Source organism: Oratosquilla oratoria, chromosome 5 (genome assembly GCF_046742065.1).
Source record: "Oratosquilla oratoria isolate Oo_2021 chromosome 5, ASM4674206v1, whole genome shotgun sequence".
Taxonomy (NCBI): Eukaryota; Metazoa; Arthropoda; class Malacostraca; order Stomatopoda; family Squillidae; genus Oratosquilla; species Oratosquilla oratoria.
Genome location: NC_134781.1, coordinates 19,232,103 through 19,244,602, shown reverse-complemented (window position 1 = coordinate 19,244,602; position 12,500 = coordinate 19,232,103). Strand labels below are relative to the sequence as shown.

Sequence of the window (12,500 nt, the reverse complement as noted above, 5' to 3'; positions counted from 1 at the left end):
ATATATATATATATTATATATATACACATATACATATACACACATACACACACACACATATATATATTATACATATAACTTGCTCAGTATATAAGTTTAAACATTATTTTTGTTATGGTCAATATCGGAAAATTTTATTCAGGTAAGGGGCTGCTTCAGGAGAAACTTGGGTCTCGACCTCTGGGGGTCCCCTAACTGAAACTCTTCTCGTCTTAACCAAACCAGAGTTCGAAAATTAATATCCCCCTTTTGTGAAATAAATTTCCTCAGTTTAGTAGTAAACTACCATGTGGTCAAATATGAAACAACAGACCTGACCATGGGTGGCTTCAATGTTAAACCTTTGTTCTGACATGTCGTCAGATGGTTCTATTCAGATACAAGTCTCTCCGAAGATGGTTGATGTCTAACTGATTCCAGAAATGTTTTGGTGACAATTTCTTTATCTTTCGTCAGACGATTCTATTCATTTGCAAAGGTGACCCTTCCAGTCCAGTCCAGCGTTCGACTTGTGCTTTTGGTTGTGTGTGCTTTAAGGCGATTTCACTCTTTCGGAAGCAAAAGGTTCTTCTGCAGAAGACACGCTCCTTCAGCTTCCGCCCTCCTACAGAGCCACACTCACTCCATCTTGCTAAACCGTCAAGAAACTTCTCCCCCCCTCTCCTCCTCCTCCTCCTCCTCCACTCGTCTCTCTTTGTTCGCCAAGAATTAATTAACACTAAGACGTGTAAGTTTGAGTGTTTAAGTTGCGGTAGTGCTGAGTCCCGGTAATGTCGCTGTGCCCTGCGGCGGGCAGCGGCGTCGGGAGCCTCCGGGGGAAGGGTGTGGAGATGAGGGGTGCCCGCTGATCATCCCCGAACGCCGCGCGCTGCGCAGGCGCTTTGCGGGAATCGAGCGGGGGTTCTCCGCTGTCGCGTCCAAGAGGCAGAGGTGGTTTGACTACTTGTACCTTTATTTTTGTCTGCAATCTACTGATTTTATTCAGTCGAATTAACACACGAAGTGGTCATCGGATGAATTATATCGTCTGGCGTTACACAAAAGAAATGTTGCAGCGCGCCTATAGATTGAAAGACGCTAACGCTTTGTCTTTAACAGGATTATTCTCAGCCGAATAAAATTGCGCGATGCCTGAATTTATATTATATATATATATATATATATATATATATATATATATATATATATATATATCATATAAAATGTATATGTATGTAGGTTGATAAAATCGAAATTTGTACATATATGTAGGCTGATAAAATCGAAATATGTATATGCATGTAGTTTGATAAAATCGAAATAAATTAACACTGACAGGAGGTTTGCCCTCTTTTGAATAAAATAATCTGGCGGCAACTAGATAAATAATAAATAAATAAATCTTATAGTGAAGCGACCTGCTCCGTACCGACCGACCAACGGCAGCACCGACATAGCGAATCAAATCGCTTCGATAAATTGTCAATAAATTACTAATTAATTCATGTCATTAATGTATTCCAATTCCGTCCGAGGTCTGTTTCCTCGACTGTATGAAATCCTCTGACAATTTATTTACTTAAATTATTTAATTATTTATTATGGTTCTTTTGAGGACATCAAACCTAATCAAAAATACATCGAAACAATGTTTCTGTTGCTGTCTTGATATGAATTAAAAAAGAATAAATAAAATTAAATGTCAATAAATAGAATAATATAATAACAAAAATATAACAAAATAAATTGATATATACAAAGAACAAACTTGTGAATAAATAATATGAAACAAACGCTTAAAATAATCGCCAAAAAACGTACTATTTACAGAAATACATTAAAAACCCAATAACGAAAGTTGAATTTACAAGATTCTAACATACGTGTGTCACATTCGAGCGCCCGCAATATTTCTTCAGCGAGACGAAGGAGATTCGACGCCTCCTTCAGTCCGTTCCAGAAGCTTCAGTTTCATGAAACGCGTCTCGGTAATGAAGAGTCTATTGAAACTGTCTCGATTAAGCTTTGAAAAGTGGGGACCTCGCAAAGCATATACATTTATAATCTTATTTGTTTATCTTATTTGTGTATTTTGGAGGGAGGGAATAATTTGAATGCGGGTAGCCCACATCATATAATGTGTACACACACACACACACACACACACACACACACACATATATATATATATATATATATATATATATATATATATGGCATATACAGTATATATATATATGTACATGTATATATATATATATATATATATATATATATATATATATATATATATATGGCATATATATATATATATATATGGCATATATATATATATATATATATATATAAAATGCAGTATATATACACACACACACATATATATACTAGGCGCGGTTGGTGCCTCATGAAATGTTATCTTGCATAACCTTGTCCATTTCTATTTGGACAAGGAACACCCAACCCTAAGAGTATTGCATACCTCGATTAATACATAGGCCGCAATTAAGAACATATGTGTACTATTCTGGCTGCCACCAGGTGATTTTATTCAGTTCATGAAGGTATTCGCGATAGACAATATTAGTAGCATAACTATCTGTCCGCTGAAATTCCCAATTTACTAGCGCAGTTGATTTAAAAATAAAAATATTTTTATATTTATATTTTCTTATTCGATCTAAATGAAGTAATAGGCCTAAAGGACATTATGATTAATATTTTGAACTGAAAAATTGTGTTTTCGTAATCAGATTTTTTTTCGTTCTTTCGAGTCCATCGGTTTCCGTCAAAAACAGAAATCCCGTTGTCTTACCATCTTCTCCAAAAGACAACACCTCAAAAAAAGTGACAATAGATTTTTTCCAACTATACGCAGGCGATTTTATTAACTTCATCCTGACTAAGTCCAGCACTTCAAATGAGCAAATTGTATACCTCACCCGAAACAATATGTATATATATATATATATATATATATGATTAAAACAAATAAGTAAAGTAATAAATAAATACATAAATAAGATAGATAAACGTTATGTAACAATGCTAAAGGGGACAAGGAAAGCCAAGGTTTCATTTTATCTGACTAAAATTTATCTCTCCTTCGGAAGCGCGTTTCGGCATGGAAGGCTCCTCGGCCGCCATTGCGGAGGGAGTGTCCGTCCCGTCTATTTACCCGTCTTTAGCTATATGTCTGTCTAACTATCTATCTTGCTGCCTGTCTGTCTAACTATATGTCTATCTAACTATATGTCTATCTAGCTATCTGCCTGTCTGTTTATCTAGCTATCTGTCTGGCTCTCTGTTTTTGTCGGAAACCTACATCCACCCAGTAACTTAATAAAAACCATCCGTTTCTTACCAATAAATAAGCAAAACTAGAAAAACTATGACTAAATAACAAATGGGCTCACTTAGGATTCCATTCCGCCATTACGATTCTGGACAGATCCTTAACTGAAGAAAATCGCGTGATGCCCGGAACGGACCTCTCTCAGACTCCACGTGCTTCGTCCTTCCAGGACACAGCAACGGCGATATCCTTCCTCCCGAGTGTCTCCTAGCGATCCCATCCATCCAACGAAACCTCCCGACATCCCTTCACTCCTCCGGATGTGATTTATTCCTGGCAGCCGTCAGGCGATTTTATTCAACTCAAATGCACAAAATCCGCGAATTAGCTGGCCTTCCTTGGATAACGAATACCGTCCGCTCTTTCGTTACTCAAAATTCCGAAGATGGCCACAATCAAACCAGAGGTTGTCTTCCACTCAGGTAAATAAAATCGCGCGACAGAAGCAAGAATATAATCTACAATGCGTACCACCGGGTTAATTCGACTCGCCGCTCCCCTCCGAGGCTGAATAAAATCGTCAGGCGTCAGCCAGAATAAAGTTTAAAGTGTGCGTCACCACAGAACAAGTAAATCCAAAGTCTTTACTTATATGCTCCGAGAGCTACAACTTGGATTGAATAAAATCACCTGGCGGCAACCAGAATCAAATGTATAAAGTGCGTCTCTCTCTCTCTCTCTCTCACACACACACACAACACAAGCACACACCCGGAATCATCCACCGGACCACGACGCTAACACCGGTTCTGGGCTCCGACGAACCCGCCATCTATCGAGAGGAGGCGGTAGCGGCGGAAGCCCGGACAACACGACGTGGCGTCCCGGTGCTTGGCTCGCCCAGACCTCCCGGAACAGTAACCGGACGATTTTGTTCACCTGAAGGGAGTGTCATTCAACTGAACGTTGTTCAGGTTCTCTTTCATTGGCGTTTTATAAACAGGACGCTAAATGGAGTCTACAGTTTCATTTCGGAAACTTTTACTATATTCACTTCTAAGACCCCAAGAATTCTTCAATAAAATTATTCAATAAGAGATCCAAATGATCTAAATTTATACAAATTAATAGAATTAATACATAATGATTAATATTACGGGCGCCATCATATACGACACACGAGACGAATTTAAAAATTCTTTTGGATTTAGCCAGAATAACATTAATAAATCTGACTGACTTTAAGGGGGACACATTTCTAAACGACAAACGCAGTCCGCCGGACATGCTATGGTTGACCCCAAAAAAAAAATAATAATAATAAAAAATAAATAAATAAACAAACAAATAGTTCTAAAATATTAATAAAAATGTAAATATATGACTGATAACATCACAATACAAATATGAACACATTACACACACACACACACACACACACACACACACACACACACACACATATACTGTATATATATATATATATATATGTATATTTTATATATATGTATATATATGTATATATATATGTATATATATATATGTATGTATATATATGTATATATATATGTATATATATATGTATATATATATATATATGTATATTTTATATATATGTATATATATATGTATATATATATATATATATATATGTATATATGTAATATTATTATTATTATTATTATCATTACAGGCTGGACGCATGAACCAAACTGAAGAAGTTGAAATATTGATGCGGCCATACTTGGCCCGACGGCTGAGGCAAACCTCCCTGGAATATTGCAGCGGCTACAATACTTGGGTATCAAATATGCTTATCGATGCGCCTGCAGTCAACACGTTAGCTCCGCCAACTGAATCTTATCATCGAAATTATATATAAGGGCGTATACATATACATATACACGCACATACGTTCGTGTACACGTGTGCGTGTGTGTAGACGTACTTAGATACTCGTGTGTTTTATATATGTTGGTGTGTGTGTGTGTGTGTGTGTGTGTGTGTGTGTGTGTGTGTGTGTGTGTGTGTGTGTGTGTGTGTGTGTGTGTGTACGTGTGTTCTACGAACTCGCGTGTGTGCGCACATACACACACACATAGACACACACACATTCATGTGCATATGCACGTATCTAATCATGCATTTGCATATACAGCATATAAATTTATATTCATATTTATAAGGAAATGTGGTTGTGTGGTGTGTGTGTGTGTGTGTGTGTGTGTGTGTGTGTGTGTGTGTGTGTGTGTGTGTGTGTGTGTGTGTGTGTGTGTGTGTGTGTGATGTGTTTAAATTACAGTGTGCACTCATATACACATACATACAATATATATATATATATACATACATATGTATATACATATATTGTATCTATATATATATATATATATATATATATATATATATATGTATATATATATATGTATTAATCACAGTTCATATACACCGAAACATCTTCCTACACGTGGTTAGTTACCAACAACAAAAATGAATATCTATGCAAATAAAATAATTTCCTTCAGGTTCCTCAAATCTACACGTCCGGTCACGTCCACCTCCCGGTTCGGCCCCGGGTCCGGACGGACGTCGACTGAGTCTTCCTAGTACCGGGGGGCCTTCCCGGACCTTTGATTTTATTCAGCTAATCTTAGAAAATACTACTTTTATGTTTTCTCCATCTCGACTCGAGCGCACACACATAAATATGTACCTGAGGAGTTGATGAGCGTGTCTTTGTTATGTGTTGTTTTATTTACATTCGGAGAATCCCCTCCGGAGTTCAAGGACCTTGTCCGGGTGGACGCGAAACCGGGAACCAGAACTCACCGGGGGTTCTCCTTGATCGAAATCCAAACCATTCCCGGAATATCTCAAGAGTTCCGGGAATTTTAAATTTTTTCTAATACACTCAACGGGATGAATTTAACATCTATCGAGAAAGAGGAGGTTAATGTATGTTAACAATAGGCATTCCGGAATACCGGAATATCTACTACAGAGTCCCGGAATATTCTGTATACACCGGAATGGATTCAACACGTGTAATTTAGGACAACAGGCGGGCTTCTGTTAAGATTGACCGGAACCCCGGAACCCCGGAACACCGGAACACTACGGCCAAGTTTCGGCAACAAGAGAATGTTGCCGCAACAAGTCAAGTACACCAGAGTCGATTTAACACGCTACAGCGTCTGGAGAGATCACATGCTGGGTGCCCGCTTCCAAACACTACACAAAACCCCGGAACAACATCTCTGTGTTCGGCGCCCGGAAAGACAACAATACAAAGGCTTTCCGGAAAGATACACACTTGAACGACCGGACTGAACACACGAATCCAGACACGGTCTCGCTGACTTGAATGCTCAAGTGCTCTGGGGTGAGGTGGTCCTCGTGGGGGGATGGAGGGCTTGAAGAGCCCTCCAAGAGGATAAGTGAGGCCAATGGTCGAGACCCCCGAGTGTAAGCGAGAAGGAGATAAAGCAAATTAAGACACAAAGGGACGAGTTTAAGTCAAGTTCGAGATTTGAGGTTCGAACGGGTGGCGGCCGCACGCCGACGCCGACGGCGGCGGCGGGAAGTTCGTTCTGGGGAAGGTCATCGTGATGATGATAATAATGATGATGATGATGATGACGGTGGTGATGTTAATCCTGGTGGAGGTTTGCGGTATCCTTCAGGACTCACGTTGTGATTTTTTTTTTTTTTTTTTTTTTTGAGGGACAGGAACTGCCATACTGAGATTATACTAGTTAGATACAGTATGTATATGTGTACATATTATATATATATATATACATATATATATATATTATATATATATACATATATAATATATACATATATATATATGTTATATATATATATACATATATATATTATATATATATATATATATACATATACAGTATATAACTTATGTATAATATACATATACATACACACACACATATATATATATATATACATATACATATATATATATATATATATATATACATATATATGCGGTTTATAACTTGTGTATAATACATATATATATACATATATATACATATATATATATATATTTATGTATATATATATATACATATATACTATATATATATATGTATATATATATATACATATATATATATATATATGTGTATATACATATATATATAATATATATATATATATACACACATTATATTATAAATACATATTATGTATATATATATATATATATATATGATATATATATACTCATGTATGTATGTAATACGAGGCTGTGGAGGTTAGGGTAATATTAAGATTTTGTGATGACACAGGTGAAAATCATGAAGTGCTAGAAAAATCATTAAAAAAAATCCATCTTAAGAATAAGAGACGTTCAGAAACTTTTGGGAAATTTTTATTGCGATGGTATAGCAAATGTTAACGTTTAAAGAAAATAAAGAATCAATACCGACTTTATCAACATTTGAAATTATTTGAAAATATAGGAAAATAGATACTAATTAGAAATGATTTGAAAATATAGAAAAATAAGTACTAATGTGTTGTTTTCAAACGAAGTTAAGTAGATATAAGTTTTACATAGAACGAAAACATAAAAATTCTAATAATGTAGTTGTACAAAGTAAAAAGTAAAATAAAAATTATTGCACAACCTTGATAAGCTTTAGTTTAATTAGCTGTTCGCAATATAAGTATATTAGAATGAAATGACCAATTTCGTTGCGTATACGAATTAACTATTTCTCAAACACATACACATACACACACACACACACACACATATATGTATATATATATGTATATATATATATATATATATATACATACACACAATGTGCTTGAGCGCACGCATACGTTATATTTTCATACGTTAATAAACATATAAACACATTGAAATCACATTACACTCACACACACGCACGCACACACACACACACACACACACACACACACACACACACATGTATATGTGTATATATATATATATATATATGTGTGTGTGTGTGTATGTGTATGTATGTGTGTGTGTGTTTTTGTGTGTGTGTGTGTGTGTGTGAGTGTGTGTGATTGTGTGTTTACGCGCGCGCGTTTGTGTATACATGTATGAGTGTATATATGTATATATTCATGTGTTCATATGTGTGTATATATATATATATATATATATATATGTGTGTGTGTGTGTGTGTGTGTGTGTGTGTGTGTGTGTGTGTGTGTGTGTGTGTGTGTGTGTGTGTGTGTTGTCACTGTATTTATCCAAGTGTGTACAAATCCTTCCATTTGTGTGACTTGGCACATATTCATCTGTTGACACGAACAGATGACCAAACTCCATCAGCTGGAGGATTAGCGTCAACCTCATTATGCAAGAATGGAACCGATAAGAGGTCCCACAGCTGGAAGCCCAAAATTTCCTTTTCTCTTCCCAAAAATAGCATTACCAGTAGCGGAGCGGCGGCCACTTGACCGTGTGTCCGCCTGTGTCCCTTCATTATTATACAATGTGACAAACAAGTACTTTACCACACAAAGCGGAAAACTAAAGAGAAGAAATGAGGATTTTGGTCCATGTCCAGGAACCTACCAGGGCCTTCCGGGAATCCATCGTCTCAATTGCAGATTCACCGGTCGCAACTCAAATTATTTTAAAAATTAATCCAAAATGAAAAACAAATACTTATTTTTGTTTTCTTTTAGAGAAAAAAAATATATCTTCTCGAAATGACTTTCTGTGGTTGTTCCTGAGCTGCGTGATAGGATTTGTTTTGTTTTTTCTTTATTCTATTTCATTTTTTAATTTTCCTTTCTCGTTTTAAAACATACGTAATCACTCCACCTTGTATATCACACACTTGCAGTTGTTTTCATTAACATCACTCGGATTTTGTGGCATCGACACTGCAATCTTGCAACGACGGTGGCACTGTGCAATATGGGTCACGTGCGCCGTCGAAGACCGGCAGCCCCGGACTGCAACTCTTCTTCGGGAGGGTCTCGAAGTCTGCAATTGCAAGCCCGAAGACTCACCAAGACATCACCTCCAGAGGTCACAGCACGCACGAACCCACGCCCACATATTCCACTCTCTTCACCAAATCTTGCACCGTCTCCGGATCTAAAGTCCCAATCACATACAGTCTCTTCCGTTTTTTCTATTCCTTTTTCCCCCGTCTCTGGATATTTTATTTCCTTTTTAATTTGTCGAGTTCCTGGTCCGTTTGTTTACATTTTATTTCTTATTTATTTATCTATTTTTTTTCTTTATTTTTTTCAGTTCACTTCACTCGAATGATAGTCACCTTCGTGGCGATGAAGAGGTTACCAACTTCATTCCGTCGTGGGTCTTGTCATAACAACGACCAAATTCCTCTTCTTGCCGTCTTCGTCAGTTGCACCCATGGCGGGAATATGGGTCCTCGCTCCACCTTCTTCAGCGACTGCGGCACCCACCCCGTCAGGTAAAGTAGTCACTTGATCACAACGGGATTGTCGCAAGGGCGCGACCATTCTGCTGGGGGTTGAGTGCTGGAGTTGGTGGTGGTGATGAAGCGGGTAATGGCGATGGTGGTAGCAGAGGTGACGGCAACGATGATGCCCACCGTGACGACTCCTGAAGGCGGTGGGGAGGGCCACGGTCTACCGACGGCGAAGGAACTTCTCCACAAGACCCGGGTAGCCTATTTCGACTGTTCGGAGAACCTCTTCTCCAACAAGGAGAAGACCTCCGTCGGTTAAACGTGGAGAGGCAAGAGTCCAGACGTCCCTTGTGGTGGAGACGAAGACGGAGGCACCCGTGGCGGCGACGGAAGTGACGGGGAGAACTCAATTTACGGTATGTACTGTATGCGCGTATGTGTTTATAATGTCTAAGTTTTGGTGGAGGTGCTGATGGGGGTGGAGTTAGAGGTGGTGGAGTTGGTGGTGGCAGTGGAAGAGTTTGTTGTAGTGGTGGTGGTGGTGGAGACGGTGAAGTCGGTGGTGTGGAAGAGGTGTCACTTGCTGCACAATATTCGAACTCCAAGAAAACGTTAAGTGGCACTCGATGCCCAAGGTGTCGGGCGACGGCGACGACGACGAAGAGCGTGATCTTGCACGCTCTCGCCACAAACCGCGGCGGGAGACTAAGCTACCAGTCGATTCGATATTCCCTGCCGTAAGTCTAACTGCAATCCAGTGTCCAAGGTAGTAATTTGTAGACCAGAGGGGCAAGGAGGAGTCTCTTGCTAGCTCTCTCCCGAGCTCGCTCACTCTCTCCACCCGTCGGTCGGTCCACGGTCCCTCGGTCGGCCTGTCGGTTGGTCTCCGAGACACCTCTGCCTCCACCTCCTACTCCTCTTTTTTTTGTGGTGGTGGAAGAAGGGGTGGAGTAAGTCAGCAGGAGGGTTAGTGGCTTGTTACGGATGTTCGGAGATCGAAGATGTTGCAAAGAGTCATTGCAAGTCGAGATCGACGTAGGCGGCGGCAGTAGCGGTGCAGGTAACCCGCCGTCGGTCTGATCCGGTCTAAGGACCGCGAGAGCCCTCGGTCGTTGTCACCGACCGCGGTGGTCTGCGGGGACCGGGCGCGGGTGATCTGGCACTCGACCGCAGAAGAAGAAATCGACGAAGTCCTGCAGCGTCTTCGTCGTCGCCCTCGTCACCGCCGCCAACAACAACAACAAACCTCTGCAGGAGGAGGAGTAGGAGTAGGAGGAGGAGAAGGAGGAGCAGCAGCAGCCGAAGAGGCAGCCACAGGAGACGTTCCTGAGCTAAACGTAACGTACAACTAACATACTTACGAGGCTTCCTGTTTTCTCCGATGGATATATGTCTGTGCGATTGTTAAGGTTTAGGTCGGTGAGCATCATTGGTGCACGATGGTCGGCCGAATCACCAATCGCAAGGCCAGGTCGAGGGAGGTCACACTATGACTGAGAGAGGTCACTTTAATGATGGTCCGCCGGCCTGTGATTATAGTGCTTACACCTTTGATTGCCGGGTAGACCTCGCAATCACCATAGTTAAGGTTAAACAACCGCCTCACTACAGAACAAGTACTCTGCTAACACTGATCTTGGACGACTTATCACTCCGCCGCAAGAGCCAAGGGAGGGGGAGGAGCCAGCCGCGGAATCACCCGGCCCACAGAGAGTCTCACGGAGCACCACTCGTCCGCGGACGCGGCGGCGTGCCAATCAGGACCGCTGTCACCATTGCCTCAGTCGACGTCACCACCCAAACGGTTACGTCGGTCCCGCCTACTCCCGCCCTTCCACCAGCACCCGTCCCGCGAACGGAGACTTTATGCCCGCCCTCCCCCGCTACCACTGCCATCTAGCGGTCACAATCCGAACTATATTTCTCTCTCTCTCTCTCTCTCGCTCTTTGCCTTCACCTCCTCCTAGCTGCTCGACTCTCTCTCTCTCTCTCTCTTCTTTACAACAGCAGAAATGGCAGGTCCAGTGTCTGGACGTGAAAATAGTGGGTTAGTTTGCATCCCCGGCGGAACTTTGTATTATTAGATAATGGTGCTCACATGTGGGGCCCCCGTTCCCCCCCTGGTCTCATTATGCACAGCCAGACAATCTCTCGTCCAAAGTAACACCAAAACAGGGTGTTAACACCCTGGACCAACCACGCTAATGTACTGCTGCATTTACCTCCTTTCAACGCGGTGACGGATCGTATATTCTAATCTCGTTTCTTTTTTTTGTCTAAAACCAAAAGATTTTATTCACTTCAAGAGACAAAAGTCCTACTCAACCTAGAGAGATCCCGGACTATCTCCCTCCCTTTTCCTCGAACTGAATGAAATCGCCTGACGTCAACCAAATCGAAAAATAAATAAACATAGTCACAGTGTTGAAGGGTAGATATGTCAGCCGATCCAGAATATAATCTTCTTCTTTCTAGTAAAGCGCCATCAGTCTATTTCACTCACCTTCGAGGCATCCCGAAGGTAGGAAAAGGAGTTATAACTTTAGATATTACTTATAGCATGTTACCCCTCTTGCCTACTGTCTGACACTCGTCTTTATTAAGTTTGTTACCAGATTTATTCTATTCATTTGCTTGGTATCCTTATCTAATAGAATTGGTTATTGGGACTTTTACTAACATCTTCTGTTCCGAACAGCAGTTTACAATGACCGTATCCTGTCTGCCGCCAAACTCTTCTCATCAATTCTGTGCCAACCCCTCCCCTCTTCAATGTTGACTTCGTTCAAACAAAATCGACACTTCTT

General features: G+C 40.3%; 1 protein-coding gene across 11 annotated transcripts in view; it reads right to left on the bottom strand.

The window, feature by feature from the left end:
• Nucleotides 1–12,500, bottom strand: part of Sp1 (transcription factor Sp8) — a 611,561-nt gene that overhangs the window by 161,387 nt on the left and 437,674 nt on the right. For 4 of the 11 annotated variants that reach the window (XM_076184969.1, XM_076184973.1, XM_076184978.1 and 1 more), the window contains exon 1: nt 11,055–11,517. The exons of 4 other annotated variants lie outside the window; for them this stretch is intronic. In XM_076184969.1, the coding sequence (XP_076041084.1) occupies nt 11,055–11,123 (69 nt within the window). In that variant the 5' untranslated portion in view covers nt 11,124–11,517. Of the gene's footprint in view, nt 1–8,861; nt 9,008–11,054; nt 11,518–12,500 lie in introns of those variants that run through there. 3 more of the 11 variants (XM_076184972.1, XM_076184979.1, XM_076184974.1) reach the window with 1 other exon arrangement.